At 45.6% G+C, this 27,991-nt stretch overlaps 1 protein-coding gene across 4 annotated transcripts; it reads right to left on the bottom strand.

The window, feature by feature from the left end:
* On the bottom strand, positions 1-27,991 carry SEMA4F (ssemaphorin 4F). 4 transcript variants are annotated; one of them, XM_086700762.1, is made up of 15 exons: positions 27,696-27,713; positions 26,007-26,078; positions 25,270-25,421; positions 24,549-24,608; positions 24,217-24,315; positions 19,212-19,305; positions 9,017-9,136; positions 8,768-8,919; positions 7,911-8,089; positions 7,555-7,702; positions 7,207-7,429; positions 6,960-7,069; positions 6,685-6,845; positions 2,579-2,637; positions 1-2,350 (listed from the first exon to the last, which is right to left on the bottom strand). In XM_086700762.1, the coding sequence occupies exons 4-15, from the start codon at positions 24,597-24,599 to the stop codon at positions 1,740-1,742; spliced, it is 2,007 nt and encodes a 668-aa protein (XP_086556888.1). In that variant the 5' UTR covers positions 24,600-24,608; positions 25,270-25,421; positions 26,007-26,078; positions 27,696-27,713; the 3' UTR covers positions 1-1,739. The 4 variants fall into 4 exon arrangements, with proteins under 4 accessions (XP_086556888.1, XP_025788003.1, XP_086556887.1 ...); XM_025932218.2 differs by lacking the exon at positions 26,007-26,078 and having other exon boundaries at positions 27,696-27,991; XM_086700761.1 differs by lacking the exons at positions 24,217-24,315; positions 26,007-26,078 and having other exon boundaries at positions 27,696-27,973.

Consider the following 27,991-nt stretch of genomic DNA (forward strand, 5'->3'; position numbering starts at 1 on the left):
TACTGGAATAGATAGTGCTTTATTGTTTACATGTTTCCCCATTTAATCCTTGCAGCAACCCTGAGGTAGGTATTATTATCCCCACTTTACATATGAGTAAACCAATGTTCCTATATTAGATTACTTGCTGAAAATCATACACTTATTAGTGGCAAAGCCACTGATAATCCCAAACCCAAGGGGACTCTTTTGAGTAGTTCACAGGCTGCTGCCAAGGTAAGTAGAGTTGAAACTTCAACTGAGAAGGGCTGGATCATTCACTGGAGCTCAAGGGGGTCCCCCACCAGGGATGAACGAGGCACATACACAGGCCAAGACCAGGACTGAGCAGGAGAAGCCTAGAGCATCTGGGAGCTGTGAAGCAGGAAGAGGTCTTTATGTTTGGTAGGAGTTGACAGTATCTTCAAATACACACAGAGCCCAGTTTCCAGGGATGGGAGAAACAAGAGGGCATCCAGCAGCTGCAAGTCCAGGGCGGGCCACAGGGAAGGGATGGTGGGGCAGGAAGAGCTGCCGCTGTGTGGCACCCCTCAGCTTGGCCAATGTGTGGCAACCTCGAGGCGTGGTCCTTTAACTTTGTTAAGGCCTTGAGAATCTGATGAAAGCCATAACCCCCCACCCCCATAAAAACACAGACTCACAGGTACAGACAACATTTTGCATATGATTTCAGGGAGTCCATGGACCCCAGGTGGAGAACTTCTGATTTAGGGCGAGGGTGTCAACCTGAGTAAAGTCACGGATACAAACCTATTTTTTTGCAACTTCTACTTCCTATGACTATTCCCCTTTTGTTGTCCCTTACACTTAGAATGTTGTGAAGTTTTTTTAATGGGAGCCAAAGAAGGCGGTCCAGCCTGTACTCCAGCCAGAAAAAGAACAGCTGTGCGTGGCAGTGGTGGCAGCCAGGAGGCAAAAACAAAGAGAAAGATGGGGTCACATGTACCGCTGTCCTTCCCACCCAAAAGGTCACTTGGGGAGTTTTTCTCTACTCAAGAGAAGGGTTGTAGGAGATGATGGGGATGGGGTGGTGGCTTGTTTCCTTTTAGAAAGGAAAGCCATTCCTTCACTGCCTGCAGGGTCTGAAGTTCTGCAGGCAATGCCTCCATTCCCACCTTCCCCTCCTGACCCCTCATGAGTACACCTGAGCATTGGCCCAGTCATTCATGCACATGTGGCCAGGCCTCCAACGAACACCTGTGTATACACACACACTCTTTTACAGAAGAAGGAAAACTGGGTTGGGGGACATCTCAGGGCAGAGATTTCATGTTGTGACATGGGGATCATGCACTCCCCACAGAGAATCCAATAAACTAAAGAGAATGAACAAAAAGATCAATGCACACTAGCCCCACACCACCTCTAGGGGCCTTCCTTCCAGCCAGGGCCCACCAGAAGGCAAAGTCATAGCTATGTTCTGTTCCCCATCCTCAAACTAATGGGCCCAAGATGGGGGGCCAAGGCTGAAGGGGTCGCAGCGGTTCAGAGGGCAGGCATGGGAAAAGTCCTGATTTGCTGGAGAAGGCAGCTCTGATCTCGCATGGCAATCAGGAAATCAAGCACAGGCTTGGGCCAGAGCCCAGCCAAACCCAGAGTAGGCAGACACGAAGTCTAAGTGATTACACAAAGACCAAAAGAGAACTCAGAGGCCATGACCGTCTTCCAGGCCCACTACCCCCAGCATCTTAATGGTCATTCCCCTCCAGGGGCTACCAATGCACTAGCGGTCATTTGCCCTAGATGGATGTTTCATCACATGTGGCTAGAGGAGCCCCGGTGAGCCGAATGTGGGCTGGGCTCGGGCAAGGATCAAGCAGGAAGGGGGGAGGGAAGCCACCAAAGCCACTGCTCCTCTTGGCCAGGGCCAGGGGCAGCCGCTCATCTTCAGGAGAAGGAGAGGGAGGGTCCTGGCTGTAGCTTGTGGTCCCAGATGGTGGGGCCCCTAGGTCCAAGCCCACCTTGTCTCTGGCCAGAAGTTCCCTCTGTCGCCGTCGCTGCTGACGCCGACCAATCAGAAGGAGAGTCAGGGATGCTGCAAGAACCCCCAGGACAAAGCCAGCCAGTCCCGCCCCTACTGTGTGGGCCTGACTTGGGGGGCCCCGCTGGCTGCCCCATACCAAGCTGTAAGCAGCCACCACACGGGCAGCCCCACCCTCCTGACATTCACAGGCATAAGCACCCATGGCTCCTGGGGTTACCACCACCTCCAGCCCATCCCGCCGGGGGGTAAGTGCAGTCACTCCACTGGGCCGGTGCCACACACAGGACGCCCATGCTGAACTTGGGGAACATGGCAAGACCACATGCGCAGCTGTAGCCACAGGAACTTCAAACACTACTGGGCGTTCTGCAGAGAGACAGCAAAGGCACAAAAGGTAGTGATGCTACCGGCTGGGACGTAATGCAGAGAAATGTGGCATGATATCAGACATAAGGGGTCGTGGGGACAAAGATAAAAAGTAGGGCCATGGGTCACCGGCTGCCCAATCTTCCAATTTTTAAAGCGGATCCAAAATGGACAACATTCTAGCCCATTTTCACCCACTCCACCCACATTTCCCTAAACCATACAGACCTCCGGGCTCTTTGGGACACAAAGAAGAGACATCCGCTGACTCTATGTCTTGGACCAACCTGTACAGAAGAGAATACTTGGTAAATCCAGTGTCAACACCCCCTTCTACCTTCCTCAGTACCACCGAACATTCAGTAACATAATGAGATTACAGCTCCCACCATCTCACAAATCACTCCTGAAACTATCAGTCAACATCCTCTTCATCAATAAAATTTCCCGATACCCCTTTTACTCCTCATGACACTTGCCACATCCAATTGTACAGATATTTCCAGAAGACCACAGGGAATTAAATTTGCACTAGGTGTGCTGGAAAAGTGTTTGGAGGTTGCTTTTAAAAAACACATGGGGGGGCGCCTGGGTGGCGCAGTCAGTTGAGCGTCCGACTTCAGCCAGGTCACGATCTCGCGGTCCGTGAGTTCGAGCCCCGCGTCAGGCTCTGGGCTGATGGCTCAGAGCCTGGAGCCTGTTTCTGATTCTGTGTCTCCCTCTCTCTCTGCCCCTCCCCCGTTCATGCTCTGTCTCTCTCTGTCCCAAAAATAAATAAACTTTGAAAAAAAAAAAAAAAACACATGGGAACCTTCTAAGAAATGTTATCTGGGTATCCACAACCACAAGATTTCTCTGGGGAAAAGAAGTCCATAAAAACTACAGTTAACTTTTTTTCTGTTAAGAGAGAAAACTTCTTTTCTATACAAGTTAATCAAAATTCTATGAGGGTCATGGCTTGTGAGTTCAAGCCCCACGTTGGGATCCTTGCTGGCAACTCAGAGCCTGGAGTCCGCTTAGGATTCTGTGTCTCCCTCTCTCTCTGCCCCTCCCCCACCTCTCAAAAATAAACATTAAAAATTCTGTGAGGGCCGGTGATGTGACTTTTTGTTTCATAAAAGCTGTTCATCTCCAAGTAGGACCATTCTGTCTCCAACAACTGTTGATATCTATTAGCCTCTAATGGATATATTTCAAACAACACAATCCTGGCACTTCCAGGATGTGGGTGGACTGTGTCTGACAGAGGGACAGCAGGATAGACTGCTCACTCCAAAAACCTCACCACTCCCCAGAGGAAGACCTCTATCAAGCTGTCAGTGGAGAGCAACCAAAAGCCTCAACCAAAGATAGGCTCCATTTGAGTGTGAACTCCTTCAACATGAATTAAGGCATCTGAAATGAGCTCCGAGACTGGTATGAATACATTACAACCTTCTGGGTAAAACCAAGGTCACTTGGTCTGGCTGAGAGTGGGGAACATGGGAAGGCCATATGTGGGCTATAGCTACAGGAACTTCATAGTCTTTCTTGCTTGTAGGAATTGAGGTTTGGAGCATAGAGTGCATACAGGCACCAACTTGGTAATTTCTTGTATTAACAAGAAATATATTAGCATATACACATACCCCACATTCCCCACACACATTTATATCTTAAGGGGACCCTGAGGCTCAAGTACACAGTATACCCAAGAACAATGAAATTCTTATTTTAATGGATATTAAAACAATGAAGCACTGGCCTTGTCTTAGACATTTAAGAGTTCTACCAAGAGAAACTACCAGATCAAAGTTGTTAATGAAAAACGGATCCCCAAAACAAGTACTTTTAATTCTAAAATACTGGTAACCTTACAGTTCAGCAATATGTACAAATATACTGCAGATTAACTGGGCTTCAACATAGGAAATCTCAAAGTCAGTTTTGAAAAAATACTTTCTAAGCAATCAATTAAAAATGTTTCATTAAAGGGAATCTTACTTAAAAATTGAAAGTCTTGGGGCACCTGGGTGGCTCAGTCAGTTAAGCCTCCGACTTTGGCTCAGGTCATGATCTCAGGGTTTGTGAGTTCAAGCCCCCTGTCAGGCTCTGTGCTGACAACTCAGAGCCTGGAGCCTGCTTTGGATTCTGTGTCTCCCTCTCTCTTTCCCCCTCCCCCACTCATGCTGTGTCTGTCTCTAAAAGTATAAATAAACATTAAAAAAAAAATTAAAGTCTTTTTTTTAAAAATTTTTTTTTTCAACGTTTATTTATTTTTGGGACAGAGAGAGACAGAGCATGAACGGGGGAGGGGCAGAGAGAGAGGGAGACACAGAATCAGAAACAGGCTCCAGGCTCTGAGCCATCAGCCCAGAGCCTGACGCGGGGCTCGAACTTACGGACCGCAAGATCGTGACCTGGCTGAAGTCGGACGCTTAACCGACTGCGCCACCCAGGCGCCCCAAAAATTAAAGTCTTATGAAACACATCAATCAGGGCGCCTGGGTGACTCAATTGGTTAAGCACCCAACTCTTGATTTTGGCCTAGGTCATGATCCCATGGTTCATGGGATCCAGCCCCAAGTCGGGCTCTGTGCTGACAGCATGGATCCTGCTTGGGATTCTCTGTCTCCCTCTCTCTCTGCCCCTGTCACATGTGCGTTCTCTCTCTCAAAAATAAATAAATAAATTTTTTAAAAAAAGAAAAGAAACACCTCAATCGATTGCAATTGATGGACATTATTTGAATCCTAACTTAAGCAACTATTTTTAAGTCTACCCACTTGAGGAAATTGGAACATTGATGGGATGTTTCATGACATTAAGTTTATGGTACTATAATGATAATATGCTTATTTTTTTTAATTCCTTCTGTGTTAAAGACGTACTCTGCAAGATATATGGATAAAGTGACATGATGTTTGAGATTTGCTGTAAAATAACTGGGAGTGAGTGAGGGTATTGATGAAGCAAGATTGGCCAAAGAGTTGATAGTTGTTGCAGCTGAGCAACAGATGATGGGAATTCATTATGTTATTCTGTTTTTGAATGTTTGAAATTCCCAATAATAAAATGTTTCTAAGAGAGTCCTTATCTGGTAGAGACACATATTGAAATATTTTATGAATATTATGCCAGGGATTTGCTTCAATGTGACATATGATTTTAAACTATCTGCTAAAGGGAAAATAGATGGTAGGATCCCCCAATGGTCAAAAGGAGACCAATTAAGGGGCGCCTGGGTGGCGCAGTCGGTTAAGCATCCGACTTCAGCCAGGTCACGATCTCGCGGTCCGTGAGTTCGAGCCCCGCGTCAGGCTCTGGGCTGATGGCTCAGAGCCTGGAGCCTGTTTCCGATTCTGTGTCTCCCTCTCTCTCTGCCCCTCCCCCGTTCATGCTCTGTCTCTCTCTGTCCCAAAAATAAATAAACGTTGAAAAAAAAAATTTTTTTTAAAAAAAAAGGAGACCAATTAAGGGGTTATTAGAATAACCCGGTCAAGAAGTGATGATGGCTTGGACTAGGGTGATAGTGGCAGAGATGGAGAGAAGTGGCTGTGAACTGAGGAAATCACAGGTGGAGCTAGAGTACAAACTATAATACAGTGCAGGCAAGTCTGGCTGGAGAAATTGGAAGGATGGAGATCCCATTCTCAAGATGAGGAAAACCCTGGGAGGAGCATGTGAAGGAAAGAAGAAACAACAGTGCATGCTAAAACTTGCTAAGCTTGAGTTGCTTGTGAAGCATCCAAAAGGAAGATCAAGTAGGTGGTTAGATAGGGAATTCCGTAGCTCAACTAAAGGCTCATCTGTAGTTGTCACTGGCACTCAGTGCCAGCAGTTGGTGTTGAAGATAATGGGAATGAAATCACCTAGAGAGTGTGCAGAAGTGTAAAGAGAAGGACTGAACCCTGAGAAATATCAACATTCAGAAGTGGGATAGAAAAGGAATCAGCAAGGGACACAGACTGGTAGGAGAGGGAGGAAGCCCAGGAGAATGCAGAGTCATAGAAGGCACGAGGAAGGAAAGAAGGAGGAGTCAACTGTGAAAACACTTCTGAGTGCTCTTGTAAAATGAAAACCGAGAAGTGTGTGGCAACCTGGAGGTTGATCAAGGTCAGCGCAAGAGGCAAGGACATTGATGAGGCAGCATCAGATGGACAGACACATGAATCAGTATGGGACTGACAGATGGACACACAAGTGACACAAACAGAATACACACACACACACACACACACACACACACACACACACACACACGTAGGGCAGCATTAACAGATGAGAAACAGACATAAACATGTGGATGGGCCAGTACCCTGAAACGGCAGGCAGACCAGTGCAGTGACACTCACCCTCCATGCTCCCCAGCATGGGCCACACACGCATCCAGCCGGAAGCTCCAGGCACACACAGGGTCTTGGGCCAGGATGCACTCTGAGCAGCTCTGGAGACGGCCACAGTTGGTTGTGTTCACTTGTGTCACCTCAGTATGGGAGCCCACCAGGAGCCAGTTCTACAGAAAAGCAGTGAGGAAGAAGAACATGCTGGATCTCTCAGACTTCAGGGTAACCAACTGGATCTGGGCTCAGATGTCCCCCCAGCAAACTCCGCAAAATCTACAACTCACTTGATACAATTTCATGCTCTCAATTGGCTGTGGCTCAGGGAATAAGGCCAGATCCTCCAGGACGCTGAGCTGGGCTCCAATCTGCACTGCTCGGTGGAGGTGTCCATCCTCTAGGAAGCAGGCAAGGGGCAAGACACAATGACAGCTATACCTGTGCCTGGGACTCTGACACCTATATGTATGGGACCCTCTCTGTGACAGGGGCATGTGTGCACTGGATGGGCAACTCACGACTATGAAATTGTACCTGTCCCCAGGTAGAGCACATCGTACTCTTTCCCTGAGAGGCTGGTCACCCTGTGGGCCACAATTCTGAGATAGGCTGTATCTGTAGTGACGAGCAGGGGATGACCATCGGCGGGAAACACCGGCCTGTCCATGAGTGGGTGGTCCCGGATGAAGGTGAGCACACGGTCAGGCAGGGAAAGTGATGAGCCAAACTGCTGGAGTTTCATGTTGTTGGCGATGCACTAGAGGAAACACAGGATGGGTGACAGTTTCCCAGGGGCCAGGAAGTCTCCGTGATGCTTACTTGGGCCCTTTCTCTCATGCAGCAATTCAGGTGTGAAGGGAAGAGATGCCTCAGCCCCCTCACCTCTCCAGGTCTGGGCTGGGGTACGTCATTGTCCATGACAGGCAGTCCCCTGTTGCAGTCATGTTTCAACTCTCTGAAGGGACCATTCAGCACTGTCCGAATGTCTTGTGGTAGAAAGGCACAGACAGCAGAGATGGCAGCCCCCTCCCTGTAAGAGCACAGGTTGGAGCCACATATCTAGAGGGAACTAGGAATCAGCAACTCATTCTGAGATGACCCAGGAGAAATGCAGGGACCATGACCCAGGGAGCCATGCATCCTGCTCCAGGGCAGAAGGAACAGGGCTCCAGGGAGAGCCTACCCATCCCCATGTCTCTCCCACCCTGTAGCTCTCCTCCACACCAGGACCTCCTCACCACTGGGAGGAAAAGATGCCATAAAAGATGAGGGTCCCCGATCCATGCTCAGGTCGAAGAATGGCCATGTCCTGCAGGACACTGGAGGCCCGGCCATGCTCAGGCCCTGGACATAGCAGGTCAGCCTTCAGAAATGTTGTCCATCTGTGCTGGAGGGTCTTCCGGCCCCCAAGGTCCCCCTGGGTGACAAGCACATGGGAAGTTCTTCTTAGAAGGCCAACATTATGGGAAGGCCACATTGTGTGTGGCCTTAGAGGGCCAACATTGTGGACACCAATATAGGTTTCCCCTGTCTTCAGGGCAGACACAGACAGATGGGAAGACAGATGCACAGAAATGCAAGGATGATGATACAGACCACTGCATGGGATAATGAGATACAGGGTGAAAAAGGTCACAATAACAATGATGGTGACTAAGTTCATTGTGCACTTTTGAAATACTGTCCTACATGCTTTACATAAGTTACCTCATTTTGTCCTCAAAACAACCCTTATAGCTAGAGGTCATTAATACTCTACCTTACAAAGGAGGTTCAAAGATGCTAATGAACCTGCCTAGAGTCACAGAGGCAGGAACTGGTGGACCTAGCACTTGAACCCAGGACTCTCTACTTGCAGTTCCTGCCTTTACCTCTCCACTAGTCCACCTCCAGGGGACAGTGTGTCACAATGGTAATTATGGGGGTGAAAAGCCAGAGCCCTTTCCCCACACCCCCCAACTCCCAGAAAAGGAGTCAAGGCAGAGGGAAAAAAGGAGACAGAGGAGAGATGCAAAAACAGGGGCCCAGAAAGGAAAAGACAAGAGGACAGACAGAGCAGAAGATAACAGACAGACAGTCGGGACGGTGGTCTTACCGCACACACACGGGCCACCCGTGGGACCTTAATGCGCTCATACGAGTCAAATGCTCGGGAAGTCTCCGTAAAGAAGAAGTAGATCTCATCATCTCCGTCTTCATCTCCCCAGTCGGCTGGGCTCAAGGCCACGGCTGCAACAAAGGCTGGGGCTGGGGAGAAACCAGTGGCTTCAGATACCAGACACAGCCTGGGGCCACCCGGCCTCAGCCAGCTCTGTCCCTCATGCACCCTGCCCCCTCTCCCCACCGTTAAGCCAGGATGGCAAGGTCTCTGTCCGAATCCAGTCCTCAGCGCGACCCACAGCCCGGGAGATAATCGGCTCCGTCCCCAAGTAGTTTTTCACAGTGGCAGCATAGAGGACCCCCCCTGCAGGGCGACAGGGAGGAGATGAGCTGTCAGAGATGACTGAGGGAAGCAAAAGGGGTTGTAGGCAGCACAGAGGATAAAGCAGGGGGCAGGAACCCTAGGAGCTGAGCGCCCATGATATGGCAGGCACTGCTAAGCACCTGACAGGCAACATCTCACTTAAAATCCACATAGACAGGGGCGCCTGGGTGGCGCAGTCGGTTAAGCGTCCGACTTCAGCCAGGTCACGATCTCGCGGTCCGTGAGTTCGAGCCCCGCGTCGGGCTCTGGGCTGATGGCTCAGAGCCTGGAGCCTGTTTCTGATTCTGTGTCTCCCTCTCTCTCTGCCCCTCCCCCGTTCATGCTCTGTCTCTCTCTGTCCCCAAAATAAATAAACGTTGGAAAAAAAAATTAAAAAAAAAAATCCACATAGACATAAAATGCTCTGGGGCAGTAAAGGCAACATGCGTTAAGGGAAACCTGTTGGAACGTTAATGTGCAGGAAGGAAAAATAAAGGCTGCCTTTGTGCAAATTGGGCTTTTTTGTCTGTTGGTTTGTTTGCTGTTGTCAGTGTTTTCAGTATGCTTCTATCCCATAATGTACTAATTATACTATGACCCTCCAGGAAGGAGGTTTGCTTTGCAGTATGCCCAGTCTTACTTTCGCTCTCCCCCTCTGGTAAATGTCTGACAGAACTAGTCTTCTTTCTGATTGGGGGTGGACATTGCTCTGGAATAAGTCACAGCTTTAGGGTATACCAGCATCACTTGGGGAATTGATCGAAACATAGATTCCTGGGCCCTGTGCCCAGAAATTCTCACTTAGTAGTGTTAGGGGATGGCCCAAGAACTAGTTTCAAACAAGCAGTAGGAGTTACCCTAATGTGTAACTTCACTTTGAGAAACCTCACTTTGGGAAACAGCAGCCTGGGGGATTAATGAATACTGCATGGCCAGCCAGAGAAAGCAATGAGGAATCAGCTCGTTCCTCCTGGTACAGTGCCGGGGCAGAGGCGCCCTACAGATGGTGAGGACTGGAGGGGAGAGAAATCACACACTCTGAAGGAAGGGGAGGTGCAGCCCTGTGGGCAGAATGTGGGACAACCATAGCCACCCTGTAACACAGACAAGGCTCAGACAGACTAGGAGAAAATTGCTCCAGGGGTAAAAGAAGGTCATGACCCCTTGGAGGAGTTTCAAGTATCACAGAAGCTCTGGACAGGACAGAGTGGCATTTTCCTTCACCACCTACTGCACAGAAGCCACTGTGCCAGGTGCTAAGCACATTGCTGCCCCCAAGAGCTCCCGTTTGAGTCTAGAAGACAAACATGTGATCAGATTCCAGGAGGCGTGGACTAACAGATGTGGAGGGGAACACGGAGGAGAACCCAGACACATCTAACGGGGGGAACAGCATCCAAGAGGTGACATCTGAGCTGGGGCTGAGGAATGAGCAATCTGCCAGATGGAAAGACTTCAGGGAGGAAGACAGGCAGGTGGCGACAAGAGGAGCCATGTTCAGGGATATGGGCACTCCCCGTGGCTGCAGCTCTGGCAGGGCCCAGGGGGCTGTGAGACTAGTGAGCAGAGATAAGCTGCAGGTGAAAAGATGGGCACCCAATTATAAGAATCTGCTCTGCCATGCCTGGCAATGTGGACTTTATCCTACAGGGAAGAGTACAGCTGCAGGTTTTCTTGAGGAAGAGAGTGACATAATCAGTCCAGGGTGTTAAGAAGACAGTGCTAGTTAAAAGGCCATTCACACAATCCAGGCAAGAGTGGAGGGGTGGAACTAAGGTAGCAGCAGAGGGGGAATAAAAGGGTTGACTGGGGAGATATTTCTGAGGCAGAATCCATTAACAAGATTTGAAAATCAGTTGAATATGAGATGTGAAAGAATGGAACAAAATAATGTCTTTAAGGTCTCCAGCTTATACGATGAATGACAGCACAGGGTGATACCATGAGCAAAGGCAAGTAATGATAGGAGAAGGCCCATAAAGGAGGTAGTTGGGGAGGAAGCAACTTCAGACGTAGAACGTGCTAAGGTTGCAGTCTCCTCAGGACATCTGGTCAGAGATCCTGGAAGGCAATCAAACAGAAGGGCCTACACAACAGGGCCAGTAGGCAACTTGGAAATTGGGCTGAAGCCATGCCATGAATATGACAGCCATGGAGAAAGAGAAAGTGAGAAGAGATCCCTGGGAATACCACCATTTAAGGGGAGAAGCTACATGAAGACAACTAGGAAAATCAAGTCAGAGAGAGGCTAGAGAAGCAAGAGAGGCTGGTGTTTTAGAAGCCAGTGCATGGAAAGCCCAGCAAGAGCTATGAGGGCTCATGCACCCTGAAGGAAGCAGTAGTGAGTAGGGCCACTCTGGGGAAAGCACAATCATCCTAGGGTCACAGATGCTTGAGCAAAGTTGCATGTCTCAGGCACTGGAAAAATAACCCTATTTTCAAAAATACTTTATACAAAGCAAAAAGAGTTGGAAACCCTCTGAGGGCAGTGGAAAAAGTCCCAACATTTTGGAGCTCAGAAGGCTTGGCTTTGGACCCTAAATACTTACAAGTAGTATGATCTTGGGCAAATTAGATTCAGGTACCGCAAATACAGCATAGAGATAATAAGGCCCTCCACTCAGCGGCACTGAGGGTTAAATGCAACACAAACATAGAGCCACACATAGGCCTGGCACATGGCCGGCATTCAGTGCATGTTGAGTTGTGGTTCCTTGTGTGGACCACAAAATGGCACCCCATTCCCTCCCAGAGCATTTCAGGAAGGAGAAAACCAGGTTAGGGACATAGTCTGGCAGTACATGGAGGAGCAAACAAGCCAATCTTCTGTACTTCCAAGGTTGGGGGGAAAGTTGATACAGAAACCAGAGCTACAATGAAAAATCTCCCTACAAGCATTGTACACAAAACACTATGAAACTTAAAACCCTAGCAGAAGCTGTGTCATGGATGCCCTGAGAATTGAGGGAGATGTGTGGAAGAGACAGTTACGAATATTTAGGAGCATGATTTGGTGTGGGGGTTGGGGGGGATGGGGAGCAACAGTCATAAATGATTTTCAGGGACCCAGCAGTGGATGGAGGTAAAAGGTCCCCAAAGTTTCTAAGAAATTAATGGGGGCATTCAGAAACTCGGAGCCTAGAATTGCAGAAGAGCACACTCACTCAGAGAGAAAGAGCAGAAGGTCACTGACACTAAAGGACAGCAAGAGGGGTCAGACACTTTGGGAAGAAGTAGTAGGGTTCCAGGTGTTCCAGGAATATCAAGGGGCTTGAAACACAGTCTTACACACACACACACACACACACACACACACACACACACACACACACGCACACACACGCACGCACGCACGCACACACCCCCTGAGGAGAAGGAACAGCGGCCATCACGGTCCACAGGAGGACACAGGATCACCACATGCCCTAGATTCTCCAGGATAGTCTCAATTTCAAATATTCTTTTGGATTGCTCATATAATAAAATATCCCTGTAAGTACAATTGTGGCAAGTTAGTACTGAATGAATCAATTCAGTAAACATTAAAACACACATTTGTTATTGGCAACAGATGATGTGCAAAAGAGAGTGGTTCCCATAGTGCTAAATTCCGTGAGCAAGCTGGTTAGGAAAAAAACACCAGGTATCATATAACCCTATTTAAAAATATACATATATGTATATATGCCTGTAGATATAGGAAAGATTGGAAGGAGCCATAACTCTACAGTGTTAATGGTATTTATTTCTGATCAATGGAATCACAATGATTTTTATTTTCTCCTTTCTACTTTTTTGTACTCACTAAATATTTTTTGTAGTTACCATCTTTTATAACTCAAAAAATTAAGATATTTTAATTTTAGAAATACTGGGGGAGAAAAGGATTGAAAGCCACAAAAAGTAAAGAATCACAGCCAAAGAAAAATCACATTCATGTGGAAATAGATCTCTACGTACCCAAGCATAAAGCCTGTGACATCGGCCTCCCAGGTGTACTAGCAACCAAACACCGACAGCCTAGAATGCCACCATGGCAGTGAGTGTCTCACTACACCCTGGGGGTTGAAATTTTCACTCTGGTATCAAAATGGCCACTTCTACACTTGTACCCCAATGTTTACAGCAGCACTTTCAACAATAGCCAAATTATGGAAACAGCCTAAATGTCCATCAACTGACGAATCAATAAAGAAGATGTGGTTTATATACACAATGGACTACTACTTGGCAATGAGAAAGAATGAAATATGGCCATGTGTAGCAACATGGATGGAACTGGAGGGTATTATGCTAAGTAAAATAAGTCAGGCAGAGAAAGACAGATACCATATGTTTTCACTCATATGTGGATCCTGAGAAACTTAACAGAGAATCACAGGGGAGGGGAAGGTGGGGGAAGTTAAAGAGAGGGAGGGAGGCAAACCATAAGAGACTCTTAAATACTGAGAACAGACTGAGGGTTGATGGGGGGTGGGAGAGAGGGGAAAGTGGGTGATGGACATTGAGGAGGGCACCTGTTGGGATGAGCACTGGGTGTTGTATGGAAACCAATTTGACAATAAATTACATTTAATATAAAAAAATGGCCACTTCTAAAGAAGATATACAATAGGAATAATCATTCATTAGCTTTTTAAAAAAAGGATTTTAAACATGCTCTGGCCTTCCTCCACTCCCTTTTCTTCTCATGGTCAGAAATTTGCAAGACAGATAATTCCTATCCTAATATTCTCTATTCCCTTATCTAAGGATTAGGCCAGCTAGACACTTTTTTTTTAAATAACAGCCTATAATGAGGACATAACTAGATAGTTGGAGATGCAGTGTTTATTCTACCTTTTCCTCTGTCGATTACCTAGGATTTCTAAGTGTCTTGTTTCAGTGTGTGCATGCTAGTCTTGGGACAATCACACTGAAATTTAAGAAGGAAGCTTGACCCTAAAGTGCTGGCAGCATGCAGTGCATCTGAAACATTTGCAAAGCTTCTTGGCAGATGCAGTAATCGCAAGATGCAATGAGATTAAACAGAGATAAAACACAGGGCAGATTCTGAGAGAGAAAGAACAAAACCTCCCTCCTTCTGCTCTTCTTGATAAAAACCCTATCTATTATAGGATGTGACAGGGAGAACCGAGGATAACTGACTGCTGTCTCCAGCTTGGGTACTTGGGGCAGGGGTGGGGGAGAGGAGGCAATGGCACTATGCACTCAGAGGAGAGGACACTAGTGGTGGAGCAGGTTTGGGGGAGATGAGTGAGGATGATGAGCTCAGTTTGGGACATGCTGATTTTCAGATTTCTGTGGGACATGTATGTGGAGATGTCTGGAAGGCAATTGGATATATGGTCTGTAGCTCCAGATAATGTCTGGGGGGGGCATCAGAATGCAGTGGAAGCAGAATCCACGCAGCTGGTTGAGATCACAACTGCAGTGAATAAGAAGAGAATAGGACCTTGACTGGGGGTCCAAGGAACCACAACACTGAAAGGATGAGAGGAAGACAAAGACCCCCAAAGGAGACAGAAGGAAATGCCAGTGTTCTTAGGCTAATGTGAACATTACTGTCAAAATATTTGCATTTTTCCAAACTGGAATAGTGCAAATAAAAATACTGAGATAATTTTGTTAATTTGATCTAAGTGCAATACAAATAAATGTCACATTTGAAGAACAAGATTTGAGACTTTTTCCTAAATAAATACAAGTACCAATGAACACATGAAAAGTTGTTCAACCTCACTAATGGCGATGCAAGCAAAAACATATAAAATTGGGCTCTGGAAGAGGTCACTGTATGTTTATTAACTATATTACTTGGGGGGTGCCTGGGGGACTCAGTCGGTTAAGCCTCCGACTTCAGCTCATGTCATGATCTCACAGTTTGCGAGATCGAGCTCTGCGTCAGGCTCTGTGCTGACAGTTCAGAGCCTGGAGCCTGCTTTGGATTCTGGGGCTTCCTCTCTCTCTGCCCCTCCCCAACTCGTGCTCGCTCTTTCTCTCTCTCTCAAAAATAAAAACATTTTAAAAAGTTAAAAAATAAAAATAAATAAATGAACTATATTACTTGGGATTGACAAGGGTGTAATGGAAGAGGTCCTCTTGTCAATGCTGGCGGGACTAACTGGAGAACAATTTGGCCAAATCTACCAAGTATCACAAAAGCCTTTACACCCTTTGGCCCAGCAATTCTACTTTCTAGATTGACTCATATGCAATTAATTAGATTCATGTAAAGGATTTACATAAACATTTATGTGAAAAGATTTCTTCCACTGCATTATTTATAAAAGCAATAATTTATTTTAAATTTTGAATGTATAATTACATGGGAATAGATTGGGCTACATTCAAGTAAGAGAGGAGTAAGTAATCACCAAAACTCATGTTTTGGGTAATTAATACTATGACAAAATGTTCAGTATATAATACTAAGTGAAATATGCATAATAATTCCAATATGTTACAAATATACACACAGACACAGCCGAAGAAAATACAAGTAATAATAGTGGCTACCTAGTGATGATTGAATTACAATGAACTTTTCACTTCCTTCTCTATATATTTGTGTATTTTCTCAATTATCTATAATGCACACTGTAATTCTTGTAATTTAAAACAAGAGATACTCCTGCTATTATACTCTAATATTTTCATTACTAAAAGCCCTTCTTTTTATTTCAAAATACCTCCATTATCCTTAAGGACATTTTCATAGACCCTAACTGCGAATTTGGTTCTAGTTCTTATGTAATGTTGCCGCTATTTTCTAGACCGCTATTTTCAAAACAAAAGGACAGCAGGGCTTAACAGATCAACATTGAAAACTCCAACCAAGTATTGGCACTTAAGTCAAATTTAAAGAAACTTAAATTATAGCCCTATAAAGCAAAAACTTCAGAGGACAGTGTATAATGTTGGGATTGACTGTGATTTGGATCTAAGACAGAAAGAGGCATGGGAAAGCTAGCCATTCTAAACTGTTAGAACTATTTCCAACCATCAATTATCAGCTGAAAGCAACCTGAATTTCATTACCTGGAGAAAAAAAAAAAAAAAGACTTGAAACCCTCTTGAAAAATGTTTTTCCTTTTAGAAAAATGTTTTTTGTCATACAATGATCTTATTTATGAAATTTGTGTTAAACCACATGCTAATGTGAATTCACTTGCTGACTAGAACACAGAGAAATTACATGCAGAAGGTTAGATATAAAGATTCCTGCTTGCAACAAAGAAAGTACGTTAATCGATTGCCTTAGATTGCTGTAATTGAGAATTCATCTTGTTGATAAAAAATTATGTAGAATCAAGAGATATTCATCATTTCTAAAACTGATGAATCTTTCTTAATGAGCCAATGACTGGCTCAGAGTTTTGCCAAAGATGCTTGATGAAAAGTCAGGAAAACTATTGAGTAAACTGTTTTATGCAAACATGTATAACTATTAACAAGATCTTGTCAATTTCAATTGCAGATAAAAGACAAAAATGACAAATCTTGTATGCAGTAGGTTTATACCTGATGTTCGTTTTCAAACACTTTTGTTATTTTATTACTTTTCAGAAAAGGGAAGTCATTAACTGTGTAAGAGTGATTTCATCTGTATAGCTAGCTTTTTAAGACTTTTCCTATAAAGTCATACATAAGAAAAAAAAGTCACTGTTAGATCTTGTATCCCAATTTTTGTCTTTCATAAAATGGAATCCAAAACAATAGGTAAAAATTAATTTTACAATTAAGTTCACAGCAAAAGTAAGTCAGTGAAGAGGAAAAAAAGCAGTATAATGAATGATGCTGAGTCAACTGATCAACTAAATGGGAAAAATTAATTTAGATCTCCATCTCATGCCATTCATCAAAGTAAGTTCCAAATAGGGGCGCCTGGGTGGCTTGGTCGGTTAAACGTCCGACTTCGGCTCAGGTCATGATCTCACGGTCCATGAGTTCGAGCCCCGCGTCGGGCTCTGTGCTGACAGCTCAGAGCCTGGAGCCTGTTTCAAATTCTGTGTCTCCCTCTCTCTCTGCCCCTCCCCTGTTCATGCTCTGTCTCTCTCTGTCTCAAAAATAAATAAATGTTAAAAAAAAAAATTAAAAAAAAAAAAGTAAGTTCCAAATAGATCAAAGAGTTAAATGTTTGGGGGAAAAACCTGTAAGAAGAAAAAATTTATCTGCTAACTGGGAAAAGATTTAACTTAAAAATGTAATCACAAGAGAAAAAATATAGATTTGAAAATATATTCTATCTAATAATTAGCCCAAGAATACAAGCAGAGGATTTACCAAAGAAGAAATAAAAATAAGTACTAAAACGTGAAAAATGTTTAACCTCATTAATATTCAAAGAAATACAAATTAAAACAAGGTGCCATTTTTAGCCTCAATTAGCAAAGATTTTCAAAATGACAATATGATTCTAGCGAAATTATGTGAGAAAAAACAAACACTCTCATTCCTGCTGATTTAGGGTGTAAATTGGTACACTCTTTCTAAAAACTCAATTAGCAACAAATAATGAGCCATAAAATGTTCACACCCTTTGATATAGTAATCCATTCCCAGGAGTCTCAAGATAATCTAACATGAGGATAAAAATTTATGCACAAGTATGTTCATTATAGTTTTATGGGTAATAGCAAAAACTTTGAGGTAAACTAAATAAACTTGGAAATTAAACTTACATAAGTGATTTAGGATTGCTTAATTAAATTGTGGTATGCTCAAAGAATAAGTAGTATCATATTATTAAATTTCTTCATAAAAAATTTTAAATTGTATAGAAATGACTATGATATAAAATTACATGACAAAATTCAAAATTAAATCCATGTAGCATGACATTTAAAAGTTTTACAATAGGGGCACCTAAAATGGCTCAGTCGGTTAAGCATCCAACTCTTGATTTCAGCTCAGGTCATGATCTCACGGAGTGTGGGTTCAAGCCCCGTGTCTGGCTGTGTGCTGACAGCACGAAGCCTGCTTGGGATTCTTTCTCTCTGCCCCTCCTTTGCACACATGCTCGTGCTTGCTCTCTCTGTCTCTCTCTCTCAATATAAATAAATAATCTTTTTAAAAAGTTTTATAATACACACGTGCTCATAAAATTTTTATTAACCTTATTGTTTTGTACTATTGTGAGAATATGGCCGGATTCTCACTAAATTTGAAGGGTGTACATGGGGTGATCTGACCTAAAATACAGGCTACGTGGCACACAAACAATTCACTTTGTGGCTGCCTAAGGATCAGGCAGTCATTCTCCAGAAAACATTTGGGCATAAACTGTGATTGAACCATTCCACACTTGAACAACTGTATAGAGCTGGGTCAAAAGAAGTAACAGCAGGAATTAACAGTCATTACTGATGACTGGTTCCTCTGAGCAACAAAGGACTGGCCAGCAAAATATATGTGCATGAGTGCACATGCGTGTGCACACACACATTTAAAAAGCTAGAAAGAAATACCCCATAATATTAGCAGTGGTTTTCTGATATTCTAGAATTGTGCCAAGATGGTGGACACTAGACACATGTGGTATTTCTGTTTAAACTAAAATTAAATAAAATTTAAAATTCCTTCGTTCGGCTAAACTAGTCACATTGTTCAAGGACTCAAGAGCCACATGTAGCTAGCAGCTATCATTTTAAACAGCACAGACATAGAACATTTCTATTGTTCCACAAAGTTCTTTTGAACAGTGCTGTTCTACAAGATTTCTTATGTTCTTCTTTATACTTTTTCCAAATTTATTACAATATGCATTGTAGTAGATTCCTCTTAGAAACAAGGGGGAAAACACCATGAGAAAAGAAAAAGAGGTTAACAGAGCAAACACTCATACTAGAGGTGCAGAGGACATATTCTCTAGAGAAAACCCAGGGGAATAATAATCTGGGGAAAAGCAGGAGGACACAGGCACCGTGGGAAGAACAGGAAAGGCTAGAAAGAGACACGGGAATAATAGACATTGCAAGGAAAGGAAAGAAAGGACACAGAAATTCCAACAGCAGGGGTGGGGAAGGAGGCAATTACGGCAAGGAGCCACAGATTCTGGGCTCTCCCCACTCACCAGCCATTACAGCTGCTGACCGCTGAGCTGGCTCAAAAGGACATTTCCCTCGGCCACTCTCAAGTCTTTCAACCTGCTGGAAACTGGACACATCCTACAGACCAGAAGGGGGCAATTGGTTTAGGGTCATGGGGAGGTTCGTGGTGAGAATTACAAAGATGGTCAGATGAAAGAACAGTTCAATTTCCATTCCAATCCCCATCCGCTACCATCCCCATACTCCCAGTCTATTCCTGATTCCCCCACCCACCCCGTCATTTCCCATCTCTGCCATCCCTCTTTTCATCCATTTGCTCCTCTTCCCTCCATTCCCCTAGTTCCAACACCCACATGTCCTGATGAAAGAATACCACAGACAGCCCTAGAAGATGCTAAGAGGCTGAGGGGGCAGATCTTTCCTCTGAAATGCTAGGGTTTGCAACTGGCTGGAGAATATGTGACTGGACAAGGGGGACTAAGGGAAGAAAGCAAGTCTCCTGAGGGCTAGAGCTCTTAGGAAGGGTAAAGAATAGTTCAGGCTGATATAAGACCACCGGAAGCAGGGGCTTAGAGAGAAGGGCCATACTCCCCCTACTCCTACCCAAGGATGAAAGACAAGACCAGAGTCAAGGAAACATAGAAGGGGGGAAGGGAATCTGTAAAGTCAGTAAAGACCTGAAACTCAGGTAAGAATTTGAGGATTTGGCAAGTAACTGCCTTCTTCATCCAGGGACTACAGCAGGACTGACCTGGACAGGGGCGAGAGATGTAAGAGTTCCACCAGGGCCAGCTGGAAGTTACCTCAGCTGAGCATCCAGCACTAAGAGAGCACTTCAAGATAACATCTAAAAATGGCAACCAGGGATGATGTCAACCTAAGACTGGCAGGGAAGTTAACTGTGGCTGCTTAGGAATCAAAGTTATGGCATAGAAAAGCCAGACACAATACCTCTAGTTCACTAGGGAGGGCATATGGTATTGCTGGAGCCTAACTACACTGATGGCAGTTGGAGTGGGAACGTAGATCTATATCCCCTAAGTGTAAGTATACTACTGACCCATTCTAACTGCTCATCTATTTGCTATGGTTGGCAAGCAAGGTTTTACTTTACTGAGAGCCTTGAAGAAGGCCTGTTAAAATTAGATGTGATCTGAGGTCTCAAAAAAAGGGAACACTGGGTCAAGAAAGTCTTCTGGAATGAGAAAGTCTTCTGCCTCCACAGGGGCATAAGCATCTCACATGTGAGGCAGTGGGAGCAGCCTAGCCTGAGAAAATGACGGATGACAGTGAGAGATTACCAAGATGTCTGGGCACTTTGGACAAAGGTTAGTACATGCTGCTGTGGCCCATCTGTGACCTCTCACCTAAACTACAGCAGTAACCTCCTCCTCTCCACACTGCCTAGCCTTGCCCCCAATTTACTCTACATACCCCCCACAGATCAATATTCCTACAGTATCAGTCACTACGCTGATAAGTTTTTGAGCAAGGAAGTGACAAAATGGCCCACCATTGCCTAGAGTACAAACACTTTAGTCAAAATTACTTACTTTCTAATACTTCTCAAAATGAATACTTTCTTCTAACCAAACCTGGGTCACTTGTTATTCCTAGAAAACAAATTATGTTTTCTGATCCCTCTGCCTAAAACTACTCCCTTACATTTCATCAAGGACTCCTTTTCTCAATGCTCACCCTCCTAATCTTTAGGCTGCATTTGATACTTTTGACTCACTCCCTCCTTCAAATATTGTCTTGATTCTCTTGGAAGCCTACCATCCTCCTCCTATCTAATTGTTTCTCTATCTCCTTTGGTAGTTTCTATTTTCCTTTCTAGCCCCTAACCATGTATCATAAAGATCAATCCTTAGTCCTTGTCACACATATTTCAATGACCTCACTCATTCTTACATTTCCAGCTAGATTTTCTATGCAAATTATTGCCCAGATTCTCTGAAAGTGTGATGCCTTCCAATCTCTAGTTTGTGTTGGCACTTGACTGCTGGACTTCCTCACAGAGATGGTCTATCAGCCCCCTTAAAACCCAGTATGTTTTACTGAAGTATGAAACAATTCCTCTTACAGTTTCCCCAGATGGCATCATTGTGTTATCTAGGTTTATAATCTTTCACCAAGTGAGACTCCTATTAACCAGATAGGTTATGTTTACTGTCTTATCAAAGTGACATTTCATTAGGGTCTGAAGGGGGCAAGACCACTCCACCACAGTCTCTGTCTGAGTGTTGAGATTCCTCACTGCATCATCAGTTGTGGTGGAGGCAAGTCTCGCTAGCTGAAAGACAGCTAGGTAGGAAGGCTCTCACCAAGCTGTAAGGTTGGAATCCATCCTTTGGCTTTGGCCAAGAAGGGTATAAGACATATAAAGGACCCTCCCCAGGTGGTTAGGGGGAAAACAAAAGAAAAGATGGCCCCTGTTACACCAAACAGGTCAAATGTCACAAGATAATGAAACCAGGTAAGGTCGTCTGTGCTGCAGACTGGACTAGAAGGACCGGGGGGTGGGGCAAAACCAGACACACCTGGATTTAAATCTTGGCTCTGCCGCTGCCACTTATATAATACTAGACATGGTACCTAACATTTTGGAACTTCCATTTCTTTGCTTGTAGAATGAAAATAAATAATACCTAAATATCATAGTGTGGTGATAAGAACTAAATTCAATTTTGAATGTAAAGTCCAGCACCAGCCTGGGCCAGAGTACATCTTCAACTGAATGTGAAATCTTGTCACTGCTATTGGTGTTTAAGTCTAGCATTTTTCTGTTAACTGCTGGAATTCTCTCAACAAAGCAAACTAAAATATTTTCCTCCAGGGGCACCTGGGTGGCTCAGTCAGTTAAGCATTTGACTTCAGCTCGGATCATGATCTCATGGTTCATGGGTTCGAGCCCTACATTGGGCTCTCCACTCTCAGTGCAGAGCCCGCTTCAGATCCTCTGTCTCCCTCTCTCTCTGCCCCTGCTCCACTCACATGCGCTCTCTCTCTCTCTCTCTCTCTCTCTCTCAAAAATATGTTTTCCTCCAATGAACTGTCACTCAATGGCAGAACTTCACTTTTAGTTAGAGCTGGTAGGTCCAGTGCTTGAACTTCCTTTGTAAGAAACTTCATTTCTCTGAGCAATCTACTCTGAGTGAGTCGTTGTGTCTGGATCAGCTAGTCAAAGATCTCACATAATAGTTATACATAGTCTCAAAGTCATCAGTCTGGGATGTGAGAGGTTTAGCACTAAGGATTGAGGCAAGAACTTCCTTAAGCAGACGGGAGTGCCAGGTAGCAGGATAAGACAGTAAAGGCAGAAGAGAACTTTGAGGAAGTCTAGAGGTCAGTCTTAGTATATGGCTTGAAGTGTTAACACAGCTGATTTGGGGGGTAGGGGGCCTGTGCCTTATATTCTCCTACAAACAAGCCGTGACCAAAGGATGCTCCTTCATTTCATATGCCTGCTAGATAGGAGTGTTCAGAGAAGGAGCTAAAAGTCATGGGAGTGCAGGACACAGATCCCTGGCTTTACTCTGGTTACTGATTTTTCTCAGGAGTAGTTAAGAGTCCAAGTGACACCAATCCTGACAGGACGTACAGAACATTTTATGTCCAGATACTTAGAATCTAACAACCATCAGGGTCCCCTCAGACAGCCGAGGAAGAATAGAAGGCCCTGGGAAATTAACTTGGAGTGATCATATTGTCTATAAGCCATGGTGCTGCTATTCACACCCTTGGGTTCCCCAAGTGTGTGCAGCCTGGAAAAAGACAAATATGGCAATGGCAGTTCCACACTACTTTCTGAGCTTTGTAAGAACTGTAGGGAAGCTATACCCTCAGCATTACTTGATGGAACATAGAGATTTTCAATACCACCCTGACCTGGAAACCTTGCCAAGATGAGGAAGCTATGCACACCCTGGGTGGAGAGTCTTTCTCATCCACATTATGAAAAGGACTCAACATAAGCCCAACTAACCCCAGGGCCAGCCTAGAGGGACTGACCGGGGCAGTCAAACATATACAGTCATAACACTGGAAACAAGAGACCTGAGGATGGCCTTCTGCAAGGAGGGGTTTGGAGATGCACACTGATAAGATCCAAGTGGCAAGGAGTACTGCAGTTTGCAAAAGGATCAAGTCAAAATCTACAGCTAAGGATCAGGGTCAGGAGAGAGAGTCATTGCACTCCCTCCTTTTGCTCCTTGGAGCAGAAAGGGGAGCCACTGAATACAAAGAACAGGGGAGGTTTCTGACTCATCCCAGGTTGTTGTCACAAGTGCATACTGGCAGAGGACCAGTAACTGACTGTTGGATAACTGATGGGAAAAGCTGAGGGTTCAAAAGCATTAAAACCCTCCTGAGATGCTACCAGTCCCAGCAACTTTAGAAGCCATGACTAGCTAGATATGATTAGGGGTGTACATGTACCAAGCCTGCCTGAGTATGAGGGCAAAGACGTCCAGGGCTCTGGCAGCAATGAACAGGACCTAGAAGAAGAGACGGCTGACAAAGTGCCCACTTTGAAGGCAAGATCCAGAATACGGGCCAGCAAGTACTACATTAGTGGGTAGTGACCTCAGAAGCCATGAGAGCAGAGGGTCACAGCCTGCGCAGAATGAAGTCGGCAGTGGGAGAAGGTGGTGAAAGACAGTCACCCACCTTGGGAGGAAGAAGCAGGCATGGATTATGCTGATTAAGAAATGGATCTAGGCTGCTGGGACAAAGCATACACAGGACAAAGGAAACACGAGATACTAGCCTCGGAAGTCTCTCCTGAATTTATCCTCTCCCTAGCCTAGCTAGCATTCCTAATTTCCTTCACCGTCCCTCTTCTCTCTTCTCACTCTGTGTACCTCACCTTCTACAGACAACCTGCCTCGCCCTCCCACTCCTACCCCCACCCTGCAAAGACATCCCTCACCCCCAATGCTTTTCATGCACAAGTGTTGCTTTAAGCATGCTCCCTGTCATGGACACTCACAGGAGACCATTCCCATCCTCCCACCCGTCACTCACAATAACCCCGCACTTCGGGTCAAAAGCGAAGGTGCCACAAGTGAGGAGGTGAGAGGCATTGGCAATGGCGAGAATCTGGACAAAATTGTGACATTCATCCTGGGGGTCAGAGATGATTAGAGAGAATCAGAAGCAGCAGGTACAGGGAAAGGCAGGGTAGTGTCAGGACAGTTAGATACAGCTCCGGGATCAGAGATGACAGGGGATGACATGGTGTTAGAGCCCCTGCCTGGGCCCACTGCTATGGGAGCACTGCAGGTGACAGACACAGAGCTAGGGCTAGAACTAGGTCTCAATGGGACACTTGGGACAGGGCCAGGATTCACACCTACCTCCTTCTTGCCTTTCTTCCTACAGTTCTGTCTGTGGGCCTCAGGCACCATCCAGTCAATCTGAGAAAGGAGGAGTGACTGTTTCTCCCAGATTCTCCCCAAACTCTTCCCAAGTCAGGGTAGGTGAAACAGTTCCACTACCACCATCAATTTGAGAACTTCAGAGACAACCCACCCCCCAGCCCCCACCCCTTCAGTCAGAGCATCATTTTTCCAACTGGAGGTCTCCACCCATTAATGAGTAATGAAATCAATTGTTTTTAATTTTAATGACATAGAATATATCAGAATGTATCACATACAGGAGAGTAGATACTGTTTCAAGAATGTGTTCTTTAAATACACACTTCCTGTACTGGGTCAAAATGTACCATATATTTCTTACTAAGGGATGGTACAAAAAAGTTTAAAAGCTATTGCCCTAAAGAAATGTGATTCTAATGATTCCTCTGCCCACTGTCACCTGAAACCTGGTTACTGTGGCCTCCTCTAGCATTAACCTCCCTCATAACGTCCCCAGTCACCATGACCCCCTCCCATCACCCTTAACTGAGATAATGAAGCCAATATTCTTCCTATATTCATTTTTACCGACACTCCCCCCTGCCACCACCACCACTGTTCCATATTTAGTTATTATGAACACACACCCCATCTCATAACACTGTGGATCTAACCACATGCTCTGGAGTCTGGGGTTCTCCCCACTTTCATTTCTCACCCTGCGGGGTCTCTCCCCAGAGAAGGGCAGGGATAAAGCGAAGATGGTGTCCCGGGCGCCGACATAAAGTGTATGGGAAGCAGGATCCACAAGGAGGACAGAGTAATTGTATGTCTGAGGGACGGTGAACCGGGTGAGATAGGAGTCAGCCTCTGGCAGGAAGAGAGGGTGAGAGGGGAGAGTGATATCAGCCATTGTTTCATAAGGGTTGGGTCCACAAAGACAAAGCCAAAGGGCTCAATTTCTGTTTTCTTCCAAGTATCATTTATTTAGCAGCCATGAAGGGTAAAAACAGGGCTTTGACAGGCCAACCATCTAACTTCCCCAAAGACAGATAACTGATGAGGCCAGAATATTTAGCATACAATGCAGCCAAGTATGCTTTTTCTATAAAAATAAAACACTTTATTAAAATAACAGCATAAATACTAAGTCTGTAATTTCTATCCATAGCAACATGATACATAATTTGAAAATACCTATAGGAAGTACAAGTACCTTCTTCTCTAAATTTCCTTTTTTAAAAAAAAATAACTACTTATTAGTAACTTGTTTTTACTTGGAAGGGAAATGATTCACTCTCTTCACCAACACTTTAGGAGACTATCTCCCGTCTTCTCACTGCTCTTGTACCTCCCCAACCCCACCCCATTTCCACCCAAAGAGGGAAAAAGTGGGCATGAGAATGTGCTGTGGAGAAGGATCAGCCCCAGTTTAAATGTGGCTCTTTCACTTACCAGCTGTATGATCTTGAGTAAGTTACTTGCCCTGAGCATCACTTCCCTCATCTGTAAACACCACCAATCAGGCTTGTTGACAGAATTAAATGAGATGACATATGTAGAAGTAACTGACATATAGTGCATGTTTCACAAATGGTTCCTTTTTTCCTTCCTTAGGCATGTGCTCCATTTGGGCCAAGTCTAAACTTCAGTGTCATCATTCAAAATTCCATTTAAAGATTATAACAAATAAGTTAGCAGGAATTTATCTTCTTAGTTCACTCTGGAGCCCCTATCCTTGTACCAATACAGCTCTGCTCTACCTGGTTCATCTGCTCAGCTACCCTCAAGACTTGACAGAATGGCTACCAGCCATTCATTCCTGGATGTGCTGATGTATGGAGCCCCACCCACCCCATCCTCCCACACCCATACTCAAATCTGCGCTGGACCTGCCTACTCTCTCATGCTCATTATAAGCCCTGGAACACCCAACCTCCACTCGTATCCCCAACTCTGTTTCACCTTGCTATCTAGACTTCTCTGAATTTCTGGTTATCAACCTCAACGCCATTTTGTGGCTATTGCTCCAGCACAAACCAACCCCAGGCTCTGACCACAACTTTGTCTTCTGGATTCAAAGTAACCCTATGTCACTAGGCTGAAGTTTAGACTCTAAATTACTATTACCCAGTTGCGAGGTTTTGCCAACAGGTTGCCCTCTCAACTTCACTGGGTCTGCACTAGGTGCTAACACTCAGTGCCCACTGAGAAGAAAACGAGGTCCATGGCCATGGCCATGCCCACCTCAGCAGAGAGCTTTTAAAGTATGAATCATTCCAATGACCATTTTTAGCCTGGTGGCATCCCTTGGCTTCTTCCAGATCTTTTCAAAGGACCAAATCTCCACCCTCCTTTTTTTTTTTTTCTTCTGAAGACTTTAGAAATCATTTAAACAGAACTTTAAATCAACTCACTGAATGATTTCCTAACATTCAATGTAGGGAATGGGTAGAGAAAGCACGGAATGCTGAGGAGTTAAGAGGGTTACGATGGATCCACAGATCGTGTATCAGACAATGGGAGTTGGTGTAAGAGTTGTGAGAGGCCTGGGAAGTGGGTTAGGGAGATGAGGGCTTCGAGCGAGGCAAAAAGCCTGCAGGGAGATAGAAATGATAAGGGAATAGATTTGAGAAGTGGGCAGATGGAGATGCTGAGTTGGTCATCAGAAGGATGGGTGGCTGGAATAGAACGAAAGACCAATGAGTTTGGAAGCAGAATAGGCATCAAGCTGGCGTGAGGGACACAGGTGTATGTTTGGGCAGAAGGGAATATGGGAGTCCATTCCCCGAAATGGACGACCTCGGGGAAACTTCCATCCCCTCCCTGGGCCTCAGTGCCCGCTTCTGCACGATGAGGGGCTTAACTCTCTCGCGGTCCTGCCAGTAAGGGGCAGCAGGAGCCGCCTGGGCGTGTCATGGGAGCCGAAGCGCGAGGCCGGGAAGCGATGCTGCGGAACAGCACAGCGTGGGGGTCCCGCCCGGGTCCTGGAGGGGCGTGGGCGGCGCGGGACTCGGTGCGCAGCGCGGAGGGGCCCCAGAGCGCCTGCCCGGGCTGGTAGGTAAGGGCAGGTGGGTGCCGGCACCTGCAGGCGGGGCCCGGGAGCGGCGCGAAGGGCTGAGGGCGAGGGCACCCACGCCTTACCTGAGATAGGAAGCGAGGTCCTGGGAACCGAGCGGGGAACGCGGCCGGATACCGGGCCGCTCAGCACCGCCAGCAGCAGCAGCGGAAAGGGCGAGGCCGGAGGCGGCTGGGAGCCCGGGCGGGGCCGCCTGGCAAAAGCCAGCATCTTAGGCTCCGCCTGGCCGCTGGGTGGGGCGCGCCCTGTCACCTCCGCTCTGGGCCGCGGTGCCACCGGCCTCGGCCCCACTCGAATCTCCTCGGTCCGGTTCGGCCTGCGTCGGCCAGAGGAGAACGCAACCCAGCTCCGCCTCTTCAAG

The sequence above is a fragment of the Puma concolor genome, chromosome A3 (assembly GCF_028749965.1).
Source record: "Puma concolor isolate L17-30 chromosome A3, mPumCon1.1.hap2, whole genome shotgun sequence".
Taxonomy (NCBI): Eukaryota; Metazoa; Chordata; class Mammalia; order Carnivora; family Felidae; genus Puma; species Puma concolor.

Excerpts from the sequence above, each read along its gene's own strand:
- SEMA4F (XM_025932218.2), bottom strand. The coding sequence starts at position 27,840 with ATGCTGGCTTTTGCCAGGCGGCCCCGCCCGGGCTCCCAGCCGCCTCCG. Across the intron at positions 19,306-24,216 it reads ACCCGAAGTGCGGGGTTATT|GATGTGTCCAGTTTCCAGCA; the intron begins GTGAGTGACGGG and ends TCTGGTCTGTAG. Across the intron at positions 8,090-8,767 it reads GGGTGGCCCGTGTGTGTGCG|GGGGACCTTGGGGGCCGGAA; the intron begins GTAAGACCACCG and ends CTTGTCACCCAG.